At 41.3% G+C, this 15,413-nt stretch overlaps 1 protein-coding gene across 1 annotated transcript; it reads left to right on the top strand.

The window, feature by feature from the left end:
- Positions 1-1,392: 1,392 nt before the first annotated feature.
- arhgef38 (Rho guanine nucleotide exchange factor (GEF) 38) lies at positions 1,393-15,179 on the top strand. Its single transcript, XM_061095505.1, has 14 exons — positions 1,393-1,609; positions 7,405-7,589; positions 8,396-8,513; positions 8,617-8,764; positions 8,892-8,909; positions 9,363-9,562; positions 9,697-9,830; positions 10,045-10,149; positions 10,245-10,364; positions 11,224-11,592; positions 11,673-11,810; positions 12,298-12,505; positions 13,995-14,287; positions 14,997-15,179. Exons 1-14 carry the CDS (start codon positions 1,393-1,395, stop codon positions 15,177-15,179), a joined length of 2,436 nt encoding a protein of 811 aa, XP_060951488.1.
- Positions 15,180-15,413: the final 234 nt, after the last annotated feature.

The raw sequence follows: 15,413 nt of genomic DNA, 5'->3' as shown, positions 1-15,413 counted from the left end.
TTTAGATGCAAATTAAGTGTATACATCGAGGTCAAGAAGAGCCACACCCTGAGTGACATGATGACACAATAGGTTCCTCAGGGCAAAACAATTCATGCCACGCTGACAGCGCACAGGAGATGACTCTGTTTACCCTCCTGCATGTTTGTACTGAATACGTGATTCCTCAGTGTTTGGGTCACTACATGCACTTACGTAATGCTGCTAACGGGGTTAGTTGTATTTTGGTACAGAAGACAGTATTTGTTTGAGAAGATAATTCACAAGTAATAAAGTGATAATAATGGATACTGTATGTTTTATTGAAAGTATAATGTTGCTAATGTTTTTATATAGTCTTGTGTTGAGCAGCTGTTATGTCGCTGTGAGACATACATGTGGTAGTAAAACAGGTGTGCTGTGTGAGCACACTACACAGGGATCTGAGAACACAGTGTGAGCCCTCATGACCTGAGCTTCAATAGGGAGGAAATGCAACCATTCATTGTTCTGTCTGGGACTCACAGTATCTGGTTGCCATGACCAGAAATCATCATGTGTCAGTGACCTACCTGTCAAACTAGTTTGGGCATTTCACGAGTGCCACTTTATGGGTTATTACTAGAAAGACTATGATTTTGTAAAAGGAAACAAAGACTGTGTATTACAATTTGTTGTTGTTGAGTATTCAAAAAAAATGAAACAGAGCTCAACCCACTCTTCATTCATTAAATATCATACACCCAACTCTGTTTAGAATCAGTATCATTCAAATGCAAACTTTTATAATTCCCTGCCAGTTTTAAATGTTTATTCATTCTTTTATTAGTTTCAATTAATACATTTTTTTTCTCTGAATCTATTAACTGTAGCTAACATTAGCTCAACAACTTACAGCTTGACTAATTACTTGATTTAGAAATTCACCCGCTCCTCACTTTGTGATTGGAACGCTCCCTGAATTAATAATTGTGATTTCCAGTACCCAGCCTATTAACATAAATACTTCCTTGTCCTCTGTGTCTTTGTGACAGATGACGTTCTTTTCATTCTGAGGACATTTTGTTTTTAGTCAACGCAAAAACAAGACTTCAGCCTGTGGCCGTTGCTACGTCAGCAGACCTTTGAGGGAAAGTGAGGAGATGCACTTTCCCTCCCTGGGTGGAAAGAATGGTCTTAAGGGAAGCAGCATAGCACAGCAGAGGAGAGGTGGGGCCACTACAGCTCTTATGACAGGTGGACACTGGGAGGAGCTACATTACCTGTGCAGAGCAGGCAGCCAGTGCACATTACACCTGTTGCACTTCCCAGGCTCTTTTTTCTCTCCCTGTCGCTCTCCCTTCTCTCTCCTGTCCCCTCTTCTCTTCCCCCCCGTCTCTTCTCCTTGACTGCTCTGGAGGCACAGGGCTCACCATGGATCCCAAAGAGGCCATTGGGGGTGAGAAGGAGAAGGAAAAAGAGAAGGACAAGACGATAAAGAGGAGGAACCGGCCTGTGTTCCTGCGTTACCTGGAGAGGAGAAAGACGGACACCATAGTGGATGATGACATGGCCAAAGGTGACTTCAACCTGGGGACGCTGGTGAGGAGGAGTCAATCTGACAAGACGGAGTACAGCGCTAAACTTAAAGGTACCTCAGCTAATGACCTCCCCAGGGGTCACAACTATGGCAACAATCTACACACACACGTGAGCCAATACGCAGTCTGACACGTCTCTCAACTCATTACACTGGAAACACTTTAAACAATTAAAACTAAAACACACTGGATATGTGATGTTTTAGACAAGTATGTCCACTGTAGATGAACACACACATAAAGTATACACTGCTGCACAGCTCTGGATACAAGGCACCTGTTGTGTTACCATGTGTTGAGCAGGAGATGGTCCCGGAGGGATGAAGGCTCATATGCAAACTGTGCACAGAGGAGTGGCTTTAGAAGAGCTCCTGACCAGCTTGTAAACAAGACCTGACACCGTTGACGTCTTTACGTGTTATAATCATAACTTTAGTTTCAAGATATTTCAGGGCCTTGGTCTTTCTGTTTGGTTCACACACGTCAAAACATTTAACCAACAGCGATTGGCCTGGAAAGTAACATTAAATAAATAAATCATTGATGCAGCCTCATCACAACAGATGACACAGTCATGCCCATGTTCATGGAAAAAACAAAACTGGTTTCTTGTGCCTTCAGAATGCAGTCAGTCAGTGACGGGGAATGTTGCACTTCAGGCTAAATGATTCGCATCACTGTGTCAGCTGGAAGGAAAGTTAGACAAAGTATGAAGGATTTCCTGTGTCACTGGTTTCTGGGGTTTTCTTTCCGGCCAAAGGAGCCACGAAGACTCGTTGATGTGTTCAATCGAATAAAATCTCCATGTCACTTGTTGGCGTATAGACAAACAAGCTTTCACACACAATTGCCTTATCAGCAGCTGTATTTACCTGAAATAGAGACAATCTCTACTACTTGACACTTTCTGTTTTTCTGACCAACCTCTACCGTAGTCAGGGTTTTAAAAAAAAAACACTGGGTTGTTTGCAGTAAACCAGTCACCCACCCTCTTTGACTCCAAAGCCTCAGACTGACGTGCACCATTACGTAGGCTACAGTATTTACTGTGGTATTACCATTGCAAATATTGGCAGAACGATGGCTTCACTGAAACATGTGAGGTGCTGTTGATTGACTTAATGTGAGTAAGACTAAAAGTGATATTTGATCAATTCAAACCTCAGTACTGATTTGGAAAATCTAGATTAAGAGGCAATTCTTCCTGTGATAGTGTCCGAGTGGCCAGCAGGAAAACTCCTTGGCTGTAAATTACCTGATACTTTCCCTGAGAAACCCATCTCTGTTCAACAAATAAATATATTCAGATGAACATATTCTTTCTTCTGCGTAGGTTTGTAGGCTGAAAACCTCACTTTCAGGTGTTCACAATTATGTCAAACAGCAGCTTAATATCATAATAATAAAGTTTTGAAAATATACCTTGTAGGATATATAGTTTCACAGTATATACACTACACAGAATAATCAAAAAGTGCTGTCGAAATTTTTATATTTTATTCATTATTTATCTCAATTATTATTAATAACCATTTTCTACATTGCAAAGAAATGCCCTGAAACTTTTGACCTTTTACTACTTTTAAAAAAAAATTATAAACCAACAGATGACTCTGCAGATTATTCCTCTGTAAATCATTTGAATAATCTAAAGAAGATGTAAGGGGCCTCACAGCTGACAGGCAGTATTACAGTGGTATTACCATTGCAAATATTGACAAAACGATGACTTCATCTAAAGAGGAAACATGTGACCTGCTGCTTCCCGCTCAGTTCTCAGCTGCTTGTCAGACAGGTTGGTTGAGCTACAGCGCCATGGTAACATGATATCAGCGTGTGTCTAATTATTTACAGCATTATGACTAAATATAAAAGTTCTGAAAATGATTTACTAACACACAACTCATGTACAAGGACAAAAGTACAGCACATATTCATATGTATTTGTTTAGCCACTAATCATTTATGGAGCGGGTTACTTTGTTGTATATGCTGTTTGAGGACTGTTGTTTTCTTACAGTGTGTGTGTTTGTCTGTGGAGGTGTGTATGTGTGTCTTTCTATATGATTATGAGGACAAATTCAGGTTCAAAATGATTATTGTGAGGACATATCCTTACAACTCCAATGGGCTTTTTGATGATTAAGAATAGGTTATCGGATTAAAAGCAGAATTACGTGAGGTTAGATTAGTTAAGGTTTTATAAATTTTGTTTAGGTTAGGTTAGATTAGGCAAGGTTAGGTTAGTTTAGGTTAGATTTGATTAATATAGGTTATGTTAGGTTCGGGGGTAAGAATATATCACAGTGACTATGCCCATGTAGAGCAATCACCACATGGTTATGAAAGATAAAGATAGAGGAAAGATAGAGTTAAGGCATGTGCCAGCACACATCACTCATGGTTAGGCGTTTAGTTGTGATGGTTCAATATAATATATATAGTTATGATATATGTGTGTGTGATCTTTTTAGGACCTTTTCCCAGCAAAAACACTGACTAAAGCTCGGTCCTAACAAGGCAAAACGTAATTTCTGAGGTCCTGTATGTGTTCAGGGCTAAAATCTGAATTATGGGAAGGATTGGGCATGGCTTGGTCAAGGTTAAGGTCAGCCATGAGTTTTTGGTTTGGCTGTTCACATTGAAGTCAACACTGTGTCCCAAAAAGGACAGCTGCGCAAACCAGTGTGTATGTGTGTGTGTGTCACCTTCCTCTGCCTAAATATTTTTTATTGAACTTTAGGCAACACATCAAAGTTAGTGGACTTGCAGGATTTACATTTACAGTGATAAATTCCAGCTGTGCACTTTGCTATATGGCAAAGTCTAACGTATCATTCCTCGTGATGGCGATACGTGATACACCAGGCCTTGTTTTCTGTTCCGGGGCTGTCGGATGGATCCCTTTCAATGGGCTGCACAGTGAAAAGCCCTGTATCCACTTACATGGGGACTCCTGTGCCAGCAACCATTCCTCACCAAACATAATACTGGCAAAAGGATAAGTCAGCATAGTTTGAGACCTGCTGCTGAATTAGACTGCAGCACGATATATTTTAATTTTTCTAACATTGTACCAGAATGGAGGAATCGTTTCAGGACCAATTTTGAATGGAACAAATTTCACTAAGATTTTAAAATAATCTGTATGACGTTGCTCTTAATATGACTTTACACCATATATCTGCCACGGTTTAAAGTCATATTATATATATATGTTTATACTATAGTATAGTATATGCTTAATATAAGGGTTACCCTCACCTGATGTCGTACTATGGGGGACTTTTCTCACGGGTGGAGGTTTTCACAGATTCCGGGGTCTCTTTTCACAGTGAATGCCCATGTTGACATGTGACACTTCATGATCCTGTTGAAACATGAATGTGATCCTTTTTTTTAACATAATACTTCCACTATAATGTGTTAACTGGAATTCATGAAAAGTGGTTTTCCACAGTAAAAACTAAAAATATGTTCAAAAGTAATTCCCGTAAATGTGCCTTTTCCTGGAGGAACTACCAGACAATGGCAGGTTCATTAATAACTGCTGCAGAAAAAATAACTGCACCACCATGTTCAGTCTCATGACAGTCGCTGTTTTCTAAATATGTTTCACAATGTGATGAATTTAGACAGAGACATAGATTTCACCTGTTTAACTTTATTCAATGAATATAATAAAAGTATGAAGGAAGTTCACAGACTGATGGTACAAAACGTGGCCACATTTATATTTATGCCAAGTATTGAAATATGATCGTGACAAGAAACGAGGGGAGGATACAAAACATGAACAATGAATTCCAGTCCAATAATCCTTTAATTACATGATGAATATTCTTTTGTTCTGGTTTTCACTTGTTAGAAAGTTGATGATTCTCCACTGTGGGATTTTTTTCTGCCCATGTATCTTATATAAAAAGATGAAAACACGGTGTAACTACACAGAATGTGATCAGAACACAACTTCTGCAGCATTCATAAGGTAATACTGATCTCATTAAATATTTTACTAAACTTCAGCAAATGGCTCCAGCCACAGTTTACTCTGAACTTTTCTGATTCGTGTTCCTACAAAAACAAAAGACGGTTTGAAAATTAAATGAAAAGGAAACAAGCTGCAGCTGCCACACTGGTTTACTTTAACAGTGTAACTTCCTCAGAGCACATGTGCTCATGCGTGCACGCAAAAGTGTATTTTTCTATGTACATTTGTACTGATGTGTGTCTGTGGTCGCTTGTGTATGCACGTCAAGTAGTGTGCAATACGGATGTGGGCCACTCCAGGAAAGGATACTACATGTCTGGCCGTCATGTGGCCCGCAAAAAAATGTATATGAGCCTGAAGTTGCCCACAAATGTGAACCAAATATGTCAAAACAAATTTGAACCTTTTTCGGCAAACATGCGGCGCACTAGGCAAGGTTTAATTTGTGAACCTAAAGTGGCCCATGTGATAAATGGTGAATGTGGCACCTCTAGCACAAAAAAATAAATCCTTTGACACCTTCGGTTGACATGTGGTATTGCTGAAGCATATTTGTGTTTTTCTATGTTTTTACAGTAGAGTTGTCCTTGGTTCACCTTCTCTCTTTCATACACCATTATCCAGCCATTCCATCACTGATGCGGTATGTGGGCTGGATGTGGGTTGTGATGGATTAGGGCCAAATCTGGGCCAAAACTAATTTTCGACGTGGGCTACAACTTGACATGTCAGGCATACATGGATACTAATATCCTGTTTTGATTGCTACTTGCTTATTAAAGATATATGAAATATGTATGGAACACCAGGAATTATTTCACCTGACATCTGTACATACAAGTTCTTTTTCCTTTTCTCAGCTCGGACCTATTATTTCTCAACTCAACTCTAGATCTGTTGTTGAACCATAACTGAGGACAGCACAAACAAACCCCAGGTGTAAATGCACAGGGTGTGACTCGTCATAATCATTCCCTATATATATATATATATATATATATAAAGGTGAAGTGGATGGTGTTTGTATTTGCAAGCATAACTGTGTGTGAGTGTTTGTTTTGTGTGTCCCTCTGTGAATCAGGGTCAGTGTATATGTGTTTTCGCTCATGCAGGTGTGTGTGTGTTCATCATCGTGTGTGCCACTCCTCTCACACACTCCCACTCTGAGCAGATGGAATGCCTGAGCACGCCGTGGCATTACATCAGCGGCACGATTAGTTCTGTAACCTGACACAGGCCTCGCAGCCCTCCGCCTCTCTCTCTCTCTCTCTCTCTCTCTGTTCGTGTCTCTCTCTCCCCCCAGAGGAGGAAGTGGTGCATGGTGTCGATTAGGCAGCAAGGAAGCATCGCTCTTCCCTGAGCAGACACCCCTGCCTGCCATGCAAAGCACAGAGCAGCCACAGACTGATTAGGCAGCAAAGCAATAAAAAAAAATAAAAAAAGAGCAGCGCGCCTGCCTGGCATGTTAAGTAAGGCCTTTTGGCGTCTGAGTCAAAATAATTAGATCACCGTGAAATAGCGACGGCTGCTCAGGCGTCAAGCGAATGCGTTAGCAGACATGTATGATTTTCCAAGCATACGCAGCCCACAGGGTGTTTACTGCCATCCCAACACATGCACACGCTCCACAAGTGGCTTGAAATGCTGGCAAAAACAGGACATGCTAGATTATACCACCAAAATGTACGTGCACTCACATCATTAGCTTTGCCTGACCTTGTATGAATTTAGATTTGAACTCTAAAGCCTACCTCAAAGGAATGTGCCTGTAAATAGCACATACAATGCACATGAGATTATTCGCATCTTTGTTTATTTCATAATGTCTTTCAATCATGTTTTTTTTCCTCTCAGAGAAAATGACTCCACACGACCTGTCCACACCCCCCTCTCCAGCCATGGACCCAGAGGAGGTCCGCTTGAGGAAGATGAGCCGCAGGGCAAAGGTCATTCAGGAGCTTGTGCAGACTGAGAAGGACTACCTCACAGACCTGGAGCTGTGCATCAGAGAGGTGGTGCAGCCTCTACGGAACACACAGGTAGGTGTTGCCTCCAGGTTGTGTTTTTATCATGGTCTGTTTGTGTGTTTGTTGGTTTGTTGGTTGCTTGGCTGGTTGGTTGTTTGTGTGTTTGTTTGGTTGGTTACATTTTGGCAAAGATCTGGACAAGGAGAGTATCCAGACATTTTTTGTTTACTTTCTTTATCATAACATGATACAGCATTTTTTGACATTCACTGATTTCCCAGGGACGAGCTAATGGATATTGATAAAAACAAACAAGCATATTCAGGAGACAGACATTTATGGGTGTGTGCAATTCCGTGGACAACCAAATCCAAACTCTGGATCTCGTTAATTTGTTTGCGTGTTACTGAGTTCCATTCAAGTGTTTGTTATTGTTGTATTTATAAATCTACATTTAAAAATGTCAACACTAGTGCTCCCCTAAATGCGAATAAAAAGCGTCACTTGCTCATGTGGAACGCTAGATCTGGCCAACCTTAGAATATAAACATATCCCATATCTCTAACCTAATTACTGACATTAACCCCCTCGTGACAATAACCTTAATTCACACACTGAACAGCTGTTGCTTTTCAAAGAATTATGAGAATAAGGTAAAAAATAAAGAGACATTCTACAAACAAATAAAGATTCAGGAGTCAACACTGAAATATCCAAATTAAGTTTGACCTCATATGTTAATTAACATAAATAATTTATAATTAAGAGTAAATAGGGAATCAATTTAATTGAAATTTAGACATGGGTATTCTTTTGAGTTTTCTATGGGAAACAGCTGGTCAAAGTCATGTTTTACGGTTTCCTTATGTTCGGTCAGGTTGTGGATATCGATCGGCTGTTCACCAACATGGAGACATTGTGTGAGGTATCTGCAGCTCTCCTTCACAGACTGAATGAGGCCCTGGCTGACCCTGATCCAGAAGCAGTTGTTATAGGTACTAACAATTTCACTGTTGGCTATTTTGATACTTGTTAAAATGTTACTGCATCTGGATCATTTTAGACAAAAAGATCTCACGTCCCACTTTTTATTTGAAGGAGAAGTATTCATCCAGGCGAAGGCAGCTTTAGAAGATGTATATAAGATTTACTGTTACCATCACGATGACGCCAACACGTCGCTTAAATCGTATGAGAAAGAGGAAGAAATAAAGCAACATTTCACCACATGTGTATTGGCACTGAAGTAAGTGAAGTCACTTCCTCTAAAAAATCGTCACATCATTTCAGACTTAACTTCCCTAAAATTCTAAATGTTGTGATTTACTGTTTATGATTTCTGATGGTGTGTTTCTTTGTCTTTATAATTACAGGAAAATTTACGATGAAGAGTAAGTATCCCTTGATCTAAAACATATTGACACTCTTAGTATATTGTTATATATACTAGATCTGGATTATTGTGTTGATTTAGCAGCTTTGGTCCTGTGTTTTCTTCTTTTTTGAATCTCATATCGATTGGAGTTTGACCATAACATCAGTCTGGTTGAACATGGCCCGTTACATATAGTACATCAGCACTGGTCATCGTGCATCAATGGGAATAAAACATTTTACAGAACATACTGCAGCAAAAAAGTTTAATTCAATTCAGAAACGATGAAAATGCATAAATAGATTTATCTTAAACGAAAGGAAAAGATGCTTTGTTCCAAATTTATTTTCTATATGCTATCTAGATACCAGCTAATATATATATACAGTATATTTATATGAGCATAAGTCAGGCTCTGATGAATATATTTATTTTTACATATATTTAATAATTCTTGTAATTTGCACAGGGGTAAACCAAACTTGCTGAACATGGGTTCACTGCTCATCAAACCGGTTCAGAGGATCATGAAGTACCCTCTGCTGCTCGGGGAGCTGTGGCACGCCACGCCCGAGGACCATCCTGACTGCCGTCCTCTGCAGGAGGCGTTCACCGCTGTCAAAATCATTAATGTGAACATCAATGAGTTCAAGAGGCGCAAGGATATAGGTGAGATTTTTTTATTGCTGTCTGTTTTTTTAATTCCATGAATCATTTTGCTACCTGTGATTTTGATGAAATTCAGTCAGGACAGTGAATGTAATTTTATATATTTTCTCCTCCGTGTTTTTATCTATTCTCAGTCATGAAGTATAAGCGGTCGGACGATGAAGGAACATTGAGGGGAAAACTACACAAGTTCAACATCCACTCCATCCGTAAGAAAGGCGACAGGTTCGCCGGTTATCTCAAGATCCTCACTGGAGTTGAACCGCAGGTAAAATAAAGAAAGTTTTCATTCCACAGACAAATCTTGTATAAAAAGCCGTAAACTGAAATTACGAAGCTTGTGGGCTTGATGGTTTAAATCAGTACAATTTCTGGCCTTTAGATATATTATCAATTTAAACAACTATTTATGCCATTTTCAAGTGTAGAAATATATAGAAAGTTACAGGCGTGATTGGCATTCAGCTATTGTTGTTTTGTAGGTGAGAGATGAATTATTTGACAAAGAGGAGAAGCTTTTCCGATGTCTGGAGAAAGCCGTGAGGCAGCTGGTCAAGAATCTTCAATTTTACCAGCAGCACATTCAGGTAGGTGTTATATTTCCCTCTGCAAAATGGGCACGTTCGATGCTGTTTCATCATTAACATTGTTAACCTTTTTGCGCTTAATGTATTTCCCGCAGGAGATGGTGTCTGTAGCTGTCCAGAACGTCCAGGACATGGAGACCATTGTTAAGGATCCAAACAAAAATGGGATAAATGGCTCATTGAACAATAACGGAAATGATCCCTATAAGCACTTTGTGAGTTTGGCTTTTTTTGTGCTTCACAATAAAATAGTCACCAGTTTTATTCAGCGAACAACTGATGTAACTGTCCAGCTTTTCCCCACTCTTCCCTTTCCTCCCTGAATCTTCTGAATTGGTGCCGTGCCTCACTTCGTTGTTCCTACACAACCTCCCATTCATCCTCTAACTGTGGGTCATCTGTCTTTCTTCTGCCTGTTTTATTAATCCTTACTCGATCCGGTAGCTACCTATCACCTTCCCTTTCCGGCTCTCCTCTCTCTGGATTGCAATTTGGTTTCCAATTCTAAAATATAACTCCACCTCTGAATTGGACTCTTTGTGCAGCAGCTCTTCACTGCAGCAGTGCAGCGCTGCCCCCGAACCAGATCTGTGATGACCTTGACAAAATGACTTTAGACTCAAAGGCAAACATGCTCTTAGAGGAAAAGCAACACAGTTATTGTGCATGAAAGGGTTGTTTTGTGTCTGCCGCAGTCAAAACATGACAGCTATAACATTCAATGCTTTCAGGTGGGAAGAAGATTTTCTTTTTCTTGATGAATAACACAGGCCATTGCATGCAACTCGCTATAATAGAAGTCCTATGTGTGCTGAACAAAATCTGTCTGTCTGCATGAAAATTAAGCTGTAGCATCTCTCTTGTTGTCATGCATTCAAGGTTAATGCACAATTTACTGGCTTTTTGTGTACAAAAGAGACACTGCTGCATGTTGGAAACAAGAGATTTAATGCCGAAATGTCTTTTAAAAGTAACTGTTTACATTGTCAGAAGAAATCATAGAGAATATATATAAATCTCTAATGCTGTAAATCTTTACTCATCTTCTGCTCCCTGCCTGGTTTCTTCCTGCAGAAGGACGGTATGGAGCGCTTAGTCCTCGTCCCCCTCTCCTCCCTGCAGGGCATGTTCACAGCCCCCCAGAAGCTCATCCAGAAACGCTATGACAAATTGCTGGATTACTGCAGCCGCCTCGAGCGCTCTTCCTCTTTTTCATCTTCGTCGTCCACCCCTTCCTCCTCCCCTGTACCGGCACCAGAGGACCCGGCCGGCCCGACCAGGAGGGACTACGAAGCAATCAACGCCTTGCTCGTGGAGGAGTTGCAGAGGTTCAACATGGCCGCCTACACCATCCTGACCAACTGTGTGGTGTATCTGGTCGCCCTGCTCAGAGAGCTGATGGAGGAAATACTACTACGGGCTCCATCCATGCAGCAGCTGCCAGTAAGGATTCTCATCATAATGCAGACACCTTTTATTTTATTTAACACTGAAACTCACATTTGCTGTTCTTGCCTTTCCAGGCTCCACTGTCGAACATTGCTGAGGTGCAGAACAGCATCATGGATGAGCTGAATAATCTGACTTTTGTGAAAGATAATGCACAGAAGCTCATGGAGCGCAAAGTCAGCTTTGAGAGACAACGAGACAAGAAAGCAACGGTATGAAATCATTCTGCGTAGAGGATCCAAAGAGTCGGCACTATTCAGATCCCTGATCAGTTGTGGAACTATACTCCTCATTGAACTCACATAAAAACAAGAGTCCCACATACTTTACAAACCATTTCAACAAATTCCGAGCCATGAACTGGCAGCTTCTCTTCCTATCAAAGAGAACAGCTCCAGTCTGATTAACTGCTGCACCTGGCAACCTAAAGCTCCAGCAGGTAACCGTCCCCTGAGATGTAGAGATGATACATGTGCAGGTGTGCACACATGCATACTCATCTGTACATGTAGAAGTGTGTTTGTGCATGGTCATGTGAGTAGCAGGTTTTTTCCAGCTCCTATACCTCTCAGGAGATTATTACCTGTTGCCCTCCCTAGAATAATCTTGTAACCAGTGATATGCCAGCATGTGCCCTCACACGTGGCACCCGCTTGAATATTTACACCAACACTCCTTTGTGTCGTGCTGTCTATACAGACGATGGAGGTGCAGCATCAAACGGAGGAACAGCGAGCCCGGCTGCTGACAGAATACCCCCAGAACCGTCTGTACCTGCTGAAGAGGAAGTGTAACGGCTGCCAGGACCAGGACCTCAGCCTGCTGGAGGGAGAACTGGTGGCCTTGCTGGAGGACACGGACCCATCGGGCAGCAGCAGCCGCTGGCTGGTTACCACTGGAGGCAAAGGTATGTGTGTGTACTCATCTTTGTTACCTTTTTAAGACCTTCTCCAGCATACACTCCGACCTTGACAGGACTAGTTGACCTTATGGGGTCCATAGTCCTGGACGTCATTTCTGAGGTCCTGGCTCTGGTTAGGGCTAAGATGTGAACTGTGGTTAGGTTAAGGTTAGAGTTAGGTATGAATTGTTCATGGTTGAGGTTAGGTAAAAGGTTTGGTTAGGCTGTCACAAGGAATGGAAGTCAATGGAAAGTTCTAATAAGTTGTGCAAATCTGTGTGTGTGTGTGTGCATGAGGACAAAGACACTCAAGGCAGAGGTAGTAGCTCTTTGAGACATAAAAGGAGAAATAATTTTTGACACTAATTATCTGAAGGATCTCCCTTAATAACACACGTTCCTCGGTGAAAGCACCTGCATCTGTGAGATGACTAAGGCTCATGTAGAAGCACCAAACTTTACTTTCTGACTTTCGGCAAGTCAGCACACAAGCATCAGTCACCGCGGCTCCTCTGATGTCATGGTTGCCGGGTTCCTCTTTGCCTGCCTCTGGAGATGGTTGCTCCTCAGCTTGTCACCATCTCCCCTCCACGTCACACAGAAGCACCTGAGATCCCAACGTCTTGTTTGGAATAAACCGCTGTGCGTTGTAAGCAGTGTTACTTAGAGTACAAAGCTTTTCCCTTTGGGTATTGAGGAGCAGGGTTGGAGAGATGCCGCTTGCGTGCCTCTCTGTACTCTGCAATAACAATTTCTATTTTATGAGCGTGAGGAGAAAAAAAAAAGGGTGTGTATGTTTCTAGGCGCATTCTTCACAGACTCGTCTTTTCCTGTGGGATTACAAGCATTCCCAGGAAGTTGTTGTTCATCCCTCTGTTGATATCCATGCTATGAATATGCTCACCTCATATTTACACACTCCTCAGGTCGCTCGCTGTAACTAGATTTGATATTGTATATGCAAATACTGTGGCTTATGCTTACGGCCTTAGTATGAGACACACAATCATACATATTAAAAACACATTCATCCAAATTATGCACAATTCTTCTTATTATTATATTTAGGTTTCATTTCTAGACATTGAGAAGGAATAAGAGACATGTCGTCCATCTTTACATTCAGTTTGTGTGCTCAACCCATTATGGTCAATTTTGCCTGTGGTGCTGAAAGGGATAGTTCACCCAAAAATGAAAAGAATTGGTAAACAGTTACTTCAATTGTATTAGATTTGTCTGCAATACTGTTTACCCCTGAAACTCGAAGTGTTTCGTGGACTCCAACACTTCACCCACCCCTCCATCGGGATAATGGGGAGTAGATAATGAGCAAATTTTCATTTTTTAGTGAACTATCCGGTTAAATTAAAAAATTAATTTGTGTGGAAGGCAGAAATCTCAGCGATGCGGCTGTTTTGTTATTTTGGGCAAACCGACCATTTAAAAAGGAACAAGTCTGGCATCCTGACAAACTGTCGCTGTGTGTCACTTTTAGATGCACAGGGCTACGTCTACTCCACCTTCCTGAAGCCGTACAACCCTCTGAGGGACTCGCAGCGGAAAGGCCAGATGGTCAAAGAGCAGCAGCCGCAGCAGCAGCAGCCGCCACCTGTCATGGTGGACGATGACTTCGATGACCTCAGCCTGTTTGTGTCGGGAAGTGGCAGCAGCAGCCTGCGAAGCTTCAACCTCACCACCACCGACAGCGGCTCAACCCTCTCTGGCCTACAGGGGGAGCCAGAGAGCCCGGAGGACCTAGAGGAGACATCGGACACAGATGCTCAGCAGGTGCGTGTGGTCGTCTCCAGGTTCTTGCATATATGGATGTCAGTGTAAGATACGACATTACTTAGCAAAGAGGGTAAAAATATTGGTTCAGTTAAATTTAATTTTCACCTAAAGGTAAATTAAGGTAAATGAAAATGTAATGTTTTTGAACGTACATAAATGTGCTAACAGCCCCTTTTTGAAATCAACATAAAAAAATTGAAAATAAGGAGGACCTGCATCAAGCCACACACCACATGTACTAATAAACAGTGCCCCCATCTGGATTTACAGGAGGATGCACCAGAATGGAACTCAGTTGATCAGTCCCCTCGTGGAACCACATAAAAATTCACTAGATTCAGATTTTTATTGAATCTGAACCAAATTGCATAAACTCATAAATATCAGTCCTCTAAACATGCCAGATTATTTACCTCAAGATCCATTATTGTTCTTTGATGTTAAGAGTCCACCTATCTCACAATATTAAAGACAGTGAACATTAAATCCTGGATCCATCAAAAATGTAATGGGTTGACCCAAAGCACATCCTGCCACCAAGTCCAGTAGTTCTGCCTAATCCTGCCTTTGGTGGAGGTTAAAACTTACTGAACATACTAACATTTAAAAAATATCTTTCATCAGTTTAATTCTTTCATAAAAAACACACACAAGCATTTTTCTTTTCTGTGCCACAGACATTTGATTGATGCGTCTGTTTCCACAGTTTTATGCCGTGTACGCATTTCACGCCCGTTGTGACCAGGAGCTGACCTTACAGGAGAACCAGCATGTCCGCATCATCAAGTTCTGTGACCTGGGAGGCAACAAGGAGTGGTGGCTGGCTGAGGCGAACGGACAGAAGGGATACGTCCCGGCCAACTACCTTGGCATGATGTCCTATGCCTAATAAACAAAGAGGCCCTCTGTTTAGCTATAGGATTTCCAGTAAAACAAAACCATCCAGGGAACCAAACTCCAGAAGAACCTGTGGCATTTCAAACAAAACTGTTGGAAGTTAATTAACCCTGGCAGGTCCCCAATCTGTCAAAGGGTTGATGAAGGTTTCACTAGATGTGATTATCAGAAGTCTCATACCATAAGTGTTGATAACAAATCTGGCTTTGTCTCTATAATAAGAACG

The sequence above is a fragment of the Limanda limanda genome, chromosome 2, assembly GCF_963576545.1.
Source record: "Limanda limanda chromosome 2, fLimLim1.1, whole genome shotgun sequence".
Taxonomy (NCBI): Eukaryota; Metazoa; Chordata; class Actinopteri; order Pleuronectiformes; family Pleuronectidae; genus Limanda; species Limanda limanda.
Note: the sequence above shows the minus strand (reverse complement) of the source record. Positions and strands in the feature narration are given on the sequence as shown.